The sequence below is a fragment of the Lentinula edodes genome (assembly GCF_021015755.1).
Source record: "Lentinula edodes strain Le(Bin) 0899 ss11 chromosome Unknown C8R40scaffold_27, whole genome shotgun sequence".
NCBI lineage: Eukaryota > Fungi > Basidiomycota > Agaricomycetes > Agaricales > Omphalotaceae > Lentinula > Lentinula edodes.
In genome coordinates, this window is record NW_025764333.1 from 133,130 (window position 1) to 146,029 (window position 12,900).

Genomic DNA, 12,900 nt, shown 5'->3' on the forward strand with positions numbered 1-12,900 from the left:
AAAGATTGTAACGATTACTTAGACCTGATGTGAACAAGATAACGGCTTACACAGCCGTACAGCCGAGTACAGCAATCTTCAAATTCACATGGGGGGGTATTTACCAGTCGATTTCACGGAAAACTCCGGTGCCATCCCCCTGATTTACACCTTGCTTGTGTGGTTTTGGGCTGAGCAAAGCAAACTAACCATTATTATATAGTGTTAATTGAACTGTATGATGATAATATGTGCTCTATACATTAACACTGTACTTAATTTTACAGCACAGGCAATTTGTGTGAACTTCACTATTTACAGACAATGCACTTGGACTATTAATATTGTTTGCTCTACAATGTAAACACCGAAGCTCCTTGTCACTCCCATTTGCCAGTGTCATGACCTTTACATGAACACCAACACCCCATAACAGCCTCCTTACTAGGATCACTCGCAACCTCCACACCCACCACGGGAACATCCTCGCTATTCCCCTCTGCTAAAAGTCAAAACCTGACCATGAGCCTGTGCAAGGAGCACCCGGAGCTCCTCTACCTCAGTCTTCAATCAGTCATTTTCAGCCTTTAGAGCAGAAGAGGCTTGTGAACGAGGGTAGGGGCACAAAGCCTCCCAAAGATGTGGGATAGGCATGACATTCAGACGGAAGAAAAAAAAGGGAAGACAAAACCAGTTACCGACCTGTTGTACAGGAGGGGTCTAGAGAAACCATCCACCTTGCTTAGTGGCATGAACTGTTCAAACGAACCAGTCTGTGGAACACAATTGGGGATCTCACCTTGACCCTGAGATCAAGATCGGCTGATAACCAACTAATTGGTGAAATCCTCAGGAATAAGATATCCCACTGCTTGCAAGCTGAGAAGCTCCAAATCTGGAATAGGGGGAGGGATGAAGGACGAGAACCACACGGCGATACACTGATGCCCCCCCCTCCACCTGCGGAACAGTATGTGCAATGCAGGATGATCTGTCTACCTGCTGCACAGCATGCCAATGCTTTGGAGCAGAGCCTGTATCTACCTTGACGAGTTGCTTCCATTTTTCCACTGTCAGAGCAGGAGGGAGGAGAGAAACAGGGGGGAAGAATCATGACCTACAGGAGAGGAGTGAGGATCCACTGGTCAAGGAACAGCAGGTCCACTGGGGTCACCGGGCTAACCACACGGTCCTGGTGGACCTAGCGAACCCTGTACTCCAATACCTCCTGACATTCCCAACAAGCAATGTGCCATGTTGGAACTTCTCTCTGGCTTCAATGGTTCTATTGAAACCCTCGGTACCATATTAGCTGCTCTCAACTGACCCTCTGACAGCTCTTAATCCAAGAGCAAGGTCAAGAAGCCAGAGGTATTTGATGGTTCGGACCCCGGAAGTTCAAAACCTTCTTTGTCAATATTGTCCTGGTCTTTAATGACCAACTAAAGTGTTTCACCAACCAGTGGAAGATGAACTATACTCTTTCTTACCTCAGTGACTCAGCCAAAGAGTGATTTATTCCTGACATCCTGAATCCAGATCTCAACACTCTGCCTGTTTGGACCTCTTCATTCAAAGCTCTTGTAAAAGAGCTACAGGACAAATTCAGCGTTTATGACACCCAAGGTGATGCCGAAAACTCTCTCAGTAACCTGAAGATAAAGGAAATCAAAAACATCTGGTTCAACACCCTGACTGCCAGTACCAATTGAGACTCTGCTACCCTGAAATGGGCTTATGAATGAGTTTTGGCAGAACAGATTAAGGACAAAATGGCGTGCATCCTCGAACCGGTGAGTGTCATTGAAGGTCCGCTGACAAATTTGCTGAAATCCGTTGCCCTACCACAGCATTACACAAAATCGGCATACCGGAAGGTTATGGAGTCATTTAAGCTAGCCGACAAGTGGACCCTGGACCACACCAAAGCATTCATAGCACTGAAAAAAAAGTGCTGGTTTCAGAACCAGTCCTGAAAGCGCCCAGATGAGATGGGTCCAGCTTCATTATCACCACTGATGGCTGCAAGGAGGGCTCTGCCGCGGTAGTAGCACAACAATTTGAGGTGGTCCAACTACTTACAAAACACACCCAGTGGTTTTTGCGTCAAAACAAACATCGACCTCTGAGCAGAACTACAAACCATTCCTGCTCGAATTTGCGGCACTGATGTTCGGGTTTGACAAGTTTTCAGACATGATTTGGGGTTTCCCTATTGAGATTGAGACGGACTGCCAGGTGCTATGGGATATGATTGCAAATGACAAGCTGAATGCGGCTCATAGCAGATGGAGAGATGCGGTGTTAGCTCACCACATTGTGGACATGAGACACATTCCGGGCAAATTGAACATGGTGGTGGACGGCTTAAGCAGAATGTGGGAAGGTCAAGACCGGGTAATAGGGGACAGGAGTGAATGGACTGTCAGCGAGGATTGGGAGGCCGTCACGGGGCTGGTCAATGACGTCTTTGGGGTAAGTATCGCAGAAGGGATGATGGTGGATGGAGAAGCAACGAACTGGGAAACTGTCATGCACTGGCACTAAACCACAATGCTGTAACTCCGTTGCTCTACTCAAGCAATGCCCCCAAACCTCCTTCCTCTTTTGGGAAACTCCCTTGAACCTCCTGACGCCACCTCCAGACCTCCTCAAACCACCACCCAAAAACTCAATACCCCCATAACCGCCTACTGCCTACCGCCTGACGGACCCGGGAACCCATCCAAGCTTCCATCAGCTCATCCTCATGTATTCTAGATCATATCCATTTAATGCCCACTTCACACAATGCTCCCCTGATCCTTTCATGTTGTCTATATAAGTACCCTTGTATCCTAAAGATCCCCAGCTTGGTATATTTTGAACATACACCTTTTTGCATAGGTCCAGTCCCTGTCCCTTTGTACATGCTAACCATACGGATTTCTCTTTACTCTCTGTTTCTCTCTACTCTTGTCTATTGTCTCTACAATCATCTATACAATCCAATATACACTTTTACTTCACATCTACGCAATCCGAGTAAGTCTCCAAGCTCTCTTGAACAATACTAAAGTTCCCCAAACGCCTAACAACTTGGTGAGCTAACCTCCCCAATTTCTCCACAAGCTCTGGGACCTCGATGTAGGTAAAGCCGAACTATGTGCCGCTTCTCTGTTACAACCTCCAACACTCAAGGACGTCCATCCCTAAGCTCCAGTTCCCAGCACCTCCCCTCCTGGGCATATATCTTCTCAGGAGCATACACAATCAAGACCCACTTCCACTATGACCTATTCAATCTTACGTTGATGTTCCAGCGAATACAACTCCTACTATGCAACACTACTAAGTTCCGTACTCCTACCTCCCCTACCTGCGCCTTAGGAGCCTCCCTGAACCTTATAGGAACCCCTCCAAGGGTGACATCCCTTTATCCCAGCCACTACTAGAACATTCCTGTTCTCGGTTGCGGTTCCCGTAGCTCCCTTCCAACTCCAGCCTGCTTCTAGCACACTACAACATAAACTCCTTATACCAAAACCTACCCTAAGACCTATTATGAGCCAGGTCCAACATTATACCAAGCTCTCCCGTCACTGAACGGACTCATTGCAACGTCAATGGAGCAACCTTCTAGTTCCAAACTCGAATTGAAGAAACAAAAGAGTGCCTTATCTCGTGGAAACATGACACAAGCTCAAAAGTCAAACCAGGCTGCTAGCTCCACTGTTATCATGATGGCAGCAGGTCAACATCTGATGTCTATCCCAGAACAGTCGTTTGGGGATGAAACCACTAGCAACGTAAGGACCCCCGACAGACGTCAACCTGCAGTTCAAGAGCCTCCTCCAGTGGACCCTTGAATGGGACTACCACAGCGGAGGTATACTTCCATGGGTTATGCCCAACCCGCCAGTAGTCCCATGGGAGGTTTCTCATACTCCACTACCTGGGGAACGAGAGGACCTCCCCCTGGACCGGTACCGCAACTAAACATGGAGTCAGCTTCAAAGCCGGGTGGGAACAGTCAGCGACCAAGTAGCCGCTATAGAAAGGATACAAAGGGAAAATGCGGATCCTCTTATGGTATGACAACAGGAGAAACTCCCGGAGAGGAAGGTATCACCTGCAGTATCTGAACAGTCTTGGACGTCATCCCGGAGGTTACCAACTCCTCCTGTACAGTCCCTTAACCTTCCTCCCCCAAGACGAGGAAGTTCGCTCTCCAGTTTCCTGAAGAGTCCAGCTTTGAATACGCCCAACTGGGAGCGTACACATGCGATACATTATAGCAGGACCAACTTCCCAGTGCAACCGTTGTCGGAAATGACATTGCGTCTGGAAGTCGTCATTCAAATCCAAGAGTGTATCCCAGAAGACGTAGCTATGGTCTTAAGGGAGGTATTAGAATTGATGGGGATCAAAATATTGGGAGACGATCTCGAATTCTCAGACTTATGGCTATAATTCCTAACAGTGGGAATTCAACTGCAGATAGACCTCCCAAAGAAGACTCAACACTAGCTGATGACCCCGGCAAACTGATCAGACTTTCTCTGGTTGTACAACGTCCTATTGGACCCAGAAAGGATGTTGAAATTGTTAGAGGCAGATGCACGTTACGGGCAATCGTTCCGAAACTTGAGGGGAATACTTCCCCTTCTCCCTCATACCCATAGAAGAAAGAAGGAGTTCTGCGGCAAAGCGGGGCTACGGATATTGTACCGAGCCTCTCCTAGCACGCTACAACGTAAACTCCTCATACCAAAACCTACCCTAAGACCTATTCTGACCCAGGTCTTACCGTCATTGCTAATGCTCTTTGGTCGCCTCCCTTTGGTCCTTCCTCAACTCACACTTTCCGATAAACCTCTCAAATTCCGTGATGTAGGCCGATATGTGGGCATCTTATTTCAATCCACCCATCATAACATGTTTACTCCCCACTACACCAAAAAGTGCGACGCTGCCGTTGGGACTGCATGTGCAATCACAGGCTGCAATCTGGTTGTTGGAAATCATCGCATGCCTCCCTCCATCACTAAACAACTATACACAGCGCTCGTGGACTGCCATCTCACCAACGGTTGCGAGATCATACCTGATATTGACCTTAGCCTTTTCCAGATCCTCAAAGACGTCCAAATCCGCTTTCTACGCCGAATGCTCAACCTCTCCAACAACTCAGTCATCACACCACTGTTCATCGAATCAGGCATCATGCCTATTCACACCTGCTGCACATCGCTCGCACTCCGATACCTCAAATACCTCATCACTCTCCCTCCTTCCCACTATGCATTCTCGGCCCTCTGGGAGAAAAACAACCTTCACCATGCTGGCTGTCCATGCTGGCTCTCAGACTTGGACTATGCCATCTCCCAACTCCCGGGCCACCACCACCTGCCTCACCTTCAGGATCTCAACATTGTCTGTATTGACACTCTCATCAAAACTATTGAGTTCTCCACGAAATCTGAACTACAATCCCATATCAACACCTGGTCCAAACTCTCTTTACTCTGAAATCGCCTAGAACTGAAGCAAGTGGGTCCTGCAAAACAGCAAATCATTGGACTTCAGCATTATCTCACTCAGGTCAAGAACCACGCTCATCGTCGAACTGTCACCAAACTCCTCTGTGGCGACCTCACCCCCCAAGTACTCTGAGCTTCCGCCTCACCCCTTCGTCCACTCACCCCTACTGATGTTCTTAACCGAGCCTGTCGTGCATGTAACTTGCACAGAGAAACTCCTCAACACCTTCTGCTTCAATGCCCATCTCTTACCTCTATCACTTCTCTTCGATCCGAGTTCTTCTTATCCATTCGTCAGTCTCAGCCGCTACCATACAGCCCAAACCTTTCGGACTGCACTGCACTACACTATCTCACGTTATTAGTTTCCGATTGGAACCTAATCATCCCCACCACCAAGTTCATCCACGATGTTGTGACTATCTGGCAACTCTTCTTAAATACTGGTTTAGATGGCTCCTTGGAACTTGTTGAAAGCGATTATGAGTTGGAAGAGGAGTGATTTATGTCTGTTCCGTTCTATTCTTATATGTTTACAACAACTACCTTGTACTATATCCCCTTCATTCTAGCTGCAGTCTACCATCCCAGGTTAGATGAGCATTCGCTGCAGCGAAGATTGCTGGGCCCAGCTGTTCCCTTGTGGGACCCTGTTGACTCGACGGAGCCACGTATTTATCTATCTATCTATCTAATAGATAAAAGACTTCCAGACTACTGTGCTCCATCCCAAATACATGTTGTGGTAGTGAAGGAAATTGGCAGGGTCAGCAGTATACAATTGATGCGCAAAAGTAGCAAGGCGCCACACAAACACTTTGGACTCATTCAACCTGTCTTGCATGAAAGACAGGGAGGGTAAACCAACCTCGTACAGGCCCTCGTCCTCAGAGTACTGACGGATCAAACCCTCCGCGACGTGAGCACAACTCCGGTAACGGTGGACAGACTCCTTGAGCTCCTCATGCATCTCGAAGGAGTGTTTGTCAGCATTGGCTATCTGCTGTCAAAGGTGCGCAATCTCCTGCTTCTGATTGACAGCAGTCTCCCGGTAACTCCCAACTGCCGACAGAGCAATGAAGAAACAAGTCAGCATGTCCTGAGCAGATAAAATCAGCAATAACCCAGAAAGGAGGTGTCAAGTCCATGCCGCGGGCCTCCATTCCGCCGCTCGGGATTCCGAAGATCTACTCCTTATTGTAATCTCTTCCTATTGTTCTTTCTCGCTACACATACCCTTTCGTTCTAGTCCCTTCTTATTGTCTTTTACTTTACCCTGCAGGTACTACTCGTATAGCTCCTAGTAGTTAGTCTGGCGCTCCGCACCGCTGCACCGTTCCGTAGATATAAATACTGCCTGTACGCTACTGTAGTCCCTCAGTTTAATTATTGACTTAGATTCCCTCCTTAACTCTGTGCTCCTCTAAGTCTTCAGGCTCTCCGCCTTGAAGTACTCTGTACTATAACCTTAGGACTTAGACGTTCTCTGGTTCGCTCCTCGTCACCGGCGATACCGCCGCTCCGACTTGGCTGCTCCTCAGTTCCTCCCTTCTCTACTCTCGATCTCCAGGGACTAACAGCGTAACGGCGGTGTTGTTAATAACTTCACTACTGTCCCACTCGTCTTCCGCACTTAGACACCTTGTGGCTTTGGCACGGTTACACGGTGTACATGATCTTAACAGTATAATTAAACTCAATCTGTTAATGTCGTACTGACTTATCATTTTTTATGCCTCCGAAAACTCGAGCTCAATCCAGAGATAACTCCGAAGAAAACACTTTCTTCACTACAGCCCAATCATTTGCTCCATTCTCCGAATCTATCTCTGCCATCGGTCAACCACGTCGCCGTAATCGCGGTTTCGGTCCAGCTACAGTCCCTACTACGTCGACTCTTCCTGAAGCCATGGAAGAAGAACAACAATTTGAGTATAGTATCTTGTACACTGGTGACGGACAACCTGTCCAAGTCCTGACCCCTCGCCATAGACAACCCCCCCATGGTCGCTCCGGCTCGGGGCCGTTCAACTACTCGAATTGATTCTCCAATTCTCCAAGCCATAGCCCGCCGTACGGGGAAACAACCCCAACGTCATGCTGCTTCTGAATCTCCTCGTGACCCACCTCCTCACTTCGATTTGGACACCGGTGATCACAATGATCAAGACCCTCCTGTCGACCCTGACGATTCGGGCGCCGATAATAATCATGACGATCTGGATGACGACTCCGGCGGTTTACCGCGTGGTGAGCCTGGTGACCCCAGTGGACCGGGTGGTCCTGGTGGTCCCGGCGGTCCCGGCGGTCCTGGTGGACCTGGTGGACCCCGTTCTCCTATCTCTCCTGACATTCCCAACGAGCAACGTGCTATGTTGGAACTCCTCTCGGGATTCAAGAGTTCCATTGAAACCCTTGGTACCATTCTCGCCGCTCTTGGCCATCCTTCTGACAGCTCTGAATCTAAGAGCAAAGTCAAGGAGCCAGAGATATTCGACGGTTCGGATCCCCGAAAACTCAAGACGTTCTTTGTCAATCTCGCCCTGGTCATTGAAGTTCGTCCCTGATATTCTCGACCCGGATCTCGACTCGCTGCCAGCCTGGACATCCTCCTTCAAAGCCCTTGTAAAGGAGCTTCAGGACAATTTCGGCGTTTACGACGCCCAAGGCGAGGCCGAAGATTCTCTCGGTAATCTGAAAATGAAGGAAACCGAGAACATCCGGAAATACAACATCCAGTTCAACACCCTGGCTGCTAGTACCACTGGGACTCTGCTGCCCTGAAATGGGCTTATGGACGAGGCCTAGCTGAACGCATCAAGGACAAAATGGCGCGTTTGCCCGAGCCGGCGACGCTCGCCGATTATCATCAAGAGGTTCTTCGTATTGACAATCGCTATTGGAAACGCGAGGAAACTAGAAAGCATGAGGCTGGTAAGCCTTTCATTGCTTGGAACCCGAAGAAGGGTTCCTCGGACTTTAAGACTGGTTCTACTAACCAGCAAAACAACTCTCAGCCATCTGGCTCTTCGGCGCCGTTTACGCCGAAGCCTAAACCCTTCTCTGATGGTAAGCCTAACAACAATGATAAGCCCCAGAACTCTTCGAATTCCGGCCAATCCGGCGGTCAGTGCCCCGCTTTCAACCATCTTGGTGCAGATGGGAAAGTCCTTCCCTCCGAGAAGGAAAGAAGGATGAAGAACAACCTTTGTCTCTTCTGCGGTGGTAAGCATCAGATTGCTGACTGCAATAAGCAAAAGGCCCGAGAATTGAAGGGCTGTGCTGCGAGGTTGAAGAAACCCCCGAAGCAACCGTGGAGGTTGTTGAAGAGGAATTGGAAAACTAGTCCGCAGCTCTTGTTCCCTGGTACGAAACGGGAGCTGCGTTGATCAGGTTCGTACCTTACCTGGGGAGTTATATCTCAACGCGTCCGCTCTGTCTTCCATTGAACGATCTCTTGTAATATCTTTAACTACTGAATTTCCTTTATCCGATTCGGCCACGCCGGCCGAACCCATCTCTGCTCTTCTCAAATTTCCTACTCTTGTTGATTCTGGTTCTACTGACTCTTTCATCGATACTCGTTATGTTTCTCAAAATTCTATTCCTACGACCAAAATCTCTCCTGTTAATCTTTGTCTTTTTGATGGTTCATTATCTTCTAAACCCATTACCGATATGGCGAATATCGCCGTTCGGTTCCCTTCTGGCGAGCTGCTCCTATTACCATTTTATGTTACTCATTTAGATTCATCTTGTAAAGCAGTATTAGGTTACAGTTTCTTATCCTGCTACAATCCGTTGATTGACTGGGCATTTCAAAACATTACGTTCCGTAACACTTCACATCCTGATTCTCCACAGACGTCTGTGCCTTCTGCTATCAACCCTGTTGTTGCAAAGGTCGCTGTTCCACTACCGGAACTTTCGCCGTCGGTTTCACTGACAATTCTGGAGACCCCTCCTGGGGACTCACCTCGCTCTCGCTCTCGGACTTCACAGGCGAAGCCCCTTTCGTCCAAATTCCCCTTTGAACCCATCTATTCTTACCCTACGGTCTCTCAATTCGCTGCTCAACTGGAAACTCCCAAGGTCGACATTGCACTCGTCAGTGATGCAGTCTTTAATAGGACTTGCAAGGACGCTGGTATGGAACCCATTCTTCTTCGTGCTATCCACTCAGAGGTCGCGGCCCGCGCCGCCGACCGCTCTTCCAGCACTCCTACTGTCCCTGCACTCCATCCTTCTATCCCAGAAGAGTACGCAGAGTTCGCAGACGTCTTCGACGAGATTGCTGCAGATTCACTCCCTGAACACAGACCTTACGACTTGAAGATTGACTTGGAAGAAGGCGCTTCGCCGCCTCTCCGCCGTATTTATCCTTTGTCTGAAAAGGAGCTAGTCGCCCTTAAAGACTTTATTGACAAACAGCTGGCAACTGGTGCCATCACCCCATCATCCTCTCCTCACGGCGCTCCGGTCCTTTTTGTCCCGAAGAAAGACGGCAAACTTCGCCTTTGCGTCAATTTCCGTGGTCTCAATCATATCACCAAAAAGGATCGTTACCCACTCCCACTCATATCAGATCTTCTGGACGCTCCGAAAAGAGCTAAAATATACACCAAATTGGATCTCGCTCACGCTTATCATCTGGTCAGAATTGCTGAAGGTGATGAATGGAAAACCACCTTTCGGACCCGTTACGGCTCTTACGAATGGAAGGTTATGCCGTTCGGCCTTACGAACGCCCATGCGGCTTTCCAGCGGTTTGTTAATGACATCTTCTCTGACATGCTCGATGTTTGTGTCATCGTCTATCTTGACGATATTTTAATCTACTCTGATACGCCAGAAGAACACCGAGAACACGTCAAGGAAGTTCTTCGGTGGCTACGGAAACATCGGCTTTACGCCAACCCCGAGAAGTGCGAATTCAATATGGATACTGTTGAGTATTTGGGTTATATTCTTTCTCCCGACGGATTGACTATGTCCAAGGAGAAAGTTCAGACAGTTCTAGAGTGGCCGGTTCCGAGGAAGGTTAAGGACATTCAGTCCTTCCTGGGTTTTGCAAACTTCTATCGTCGTTTTATTTACAATTATAGTGATATCGTTGTGCCGATGACTCGGCTTACCCGAAAAGGCGCTTCCTGGATCTGGGACAGCAGCTGTCAAGAGGCCTTTGAAAATCTCAAGACTGCTTTTACTTCTGCGCCGATTCTGGCCCATTGGGAGCCGAATCGCCCACTTATCGTGGAGACCGATGCTTCCGATTACGCCATTGCGGCTATTCTTTCCATCCAATATGCTGACGGTGAAATTCATCCTCTAGCCTTCCTTTCCAGAACGCTTCACGCGGCTGAACTCAACTACGATACACACGACAAAGAGCTTCTGGCCATCTTTGAGGCCTTTAAAGCTTGGCGTCACTATCTGGAAGGCTCGGGTAATCCGGTGGACGTCGTCACCGATCACAAGAATCTTGAGTATTTCTCTACTACCAAGGTTCTTACACGCCGACAGGTCCGATGGTCTGAATTTTTACTTCAATTTAATATGGTCATTTGCTTCCGACCGGGAAAACTCGGTGAGAAACCTGATTCGATGACTAGACGCTGGGACGTCTACCCTAAAGAGGGGGATATCGGCTACGCCCAAGTGAACCCTCATAACTTTCGCCCTATCTTTACTAATGAACAACTCACTGCGTCCCTTTGAGCTACCTTCCTGGAAGGTCCGGTTTTACGAGCCTCGATTATCATGGATATCGAAGCCCTACACCAAGCTATCATTCTCACTCTTCCCGCCGACCCGAGCTCCGTTGTTGGTTTGGAACTTGCAAAAGATCCTTCCAATGAACGTTGGAGCTTAGGTAGTGACAAGCTACTACGCCTTGACAACCGTATTTATGTTCTTAATCACGGCGACCTTCGCCTTCAAGTTCTCCGCTATTTCCATGATCATCCACTCTCCGGCCATTTTGGCCAGAACTGCACTCTAGAAGTAGTACATCGTCAGTACACCTGGCCCAAGGTCAGAGACTTCGTACGGGACTACGTTACTTCTTGCACTATCTGTGGTCGCAATAAGCCCCGCCGTCATCGGCGTTACGGCTTGTTGAAACCTCTGCCGGTTCCGGTCCGACCATGGGATTCCATCTCCATGGACTTCATTGAGCAACTGCCAATGTTGAATGGCTATACAGCTATCCTCGTCATCGTGGATCGATCTTCCAAACCAGCTATATTTATTCCAACTCACGACACCATTACTTCCGAACAACTAGCTGAGCTCTTTGTTATTCACGTCTTCTCTAAGCATGGTGTTCCTAATCATGTCACTTTTGATCGTGGTTCCGAATTTGTTTCGGCGTTCTTCCGGGCTCTCGGTAAAGCGCTCTCCATGGAACTTCACTATACCTCTGGATACCATCCGGAAGCTGATGGGCAAACTGAGCGTGTCAATCAGACTCTCGAGCAGTACATCAGGATCTATTGTTCCTACCAACATGATGACTGGTCGCCTCTACTTCCGATTGCCGAGTTCGCCTATAACAATGCTCCCAATGCTTCCACTGGTATTACTCCATTCTTCACTAACAAAGGATACCACCCTAACATCACCGTTCGGCCTGAGGTCGATATGAAGTCTGATCTAGCTAGAGACTTCGTCGTCAACCTTGATGAACTCCACGCTTTCCTTCGAAAGGAAATCCTTTTAGCTCAGTCTCGTTACAAGGAACAAGCTGACAGGAAAAGAATCTCACATCCGGAGTTCCCGATCGGCTCCGAAGTCTTTGTTCTTGCTAAGCATATTCGCTCTACTCGTCCTACTGAAAAATTCTCTGAAAAATATCTTGGTCCTTTCAAAGTCATCAGTCAACCTGGTACTCTGTCTTATGAGCTCAAGCTCCCGGACTATCTTCGCCGCATCCACCCGGTTTTCCACGTCTCACAGCTGGAGCCGGTTACGCCGAATCCATTCCCAAATCGTACTCAATCTCCTCCACCTCCAATTGAAGTTGATGGTGAAGAGGAGTACAACGTTGCCGAAATTCTGGACTCCAAGTTGGACAGAAGGTACAAATGTTGTCCTCTACGTTATTACATTCGGTGGGTCGGTTATGAAGGTACCGACGATGAGTTCTCCTGGGTTGCTGCTGATGAATTACATGCTGACGAACTTATACCGGCGTTCCACGCCCGATACCCTCACAAACATGGACCTTGATCACAAAAAATCATTTTATTCCTTTTCCCGTTTCCGCCGTGTTCCGCCGAAGTTTACTTCGTGTGTCAGAGGGTAAACACGATGATAGTAAATTGAGTGTTTACCTCTCTCTCTTATTTGCTTATTATGGTTTCTTTAATCACAGTTCGCACTTAGCTTCCATTTTACA

General features: G+C 48.3%; 1 protein-coding gene across 1 annotated transcript; it reads left to right on the top strand.

The window, feature by feature from the left end:
* Positions 1-4,707: 4,707 nt before the first annotated feature.
* C8R40DRAFT_1005905 (uncharacterized protein) lies at positions 4,708-5,331 on the top strand (the record flags this gene model as incomplete). Its single annotated transcript, XM_046222803.1, has 1 exon — positions 4,708-5,331. A coding segment is annotated over one exon (624 nt), but the record flags the coding sequence as incomplete, so codon positions are not given.
* Between the last annotated feature and the right edge of the window lie 7,569 nt (positions 5,332-12,900).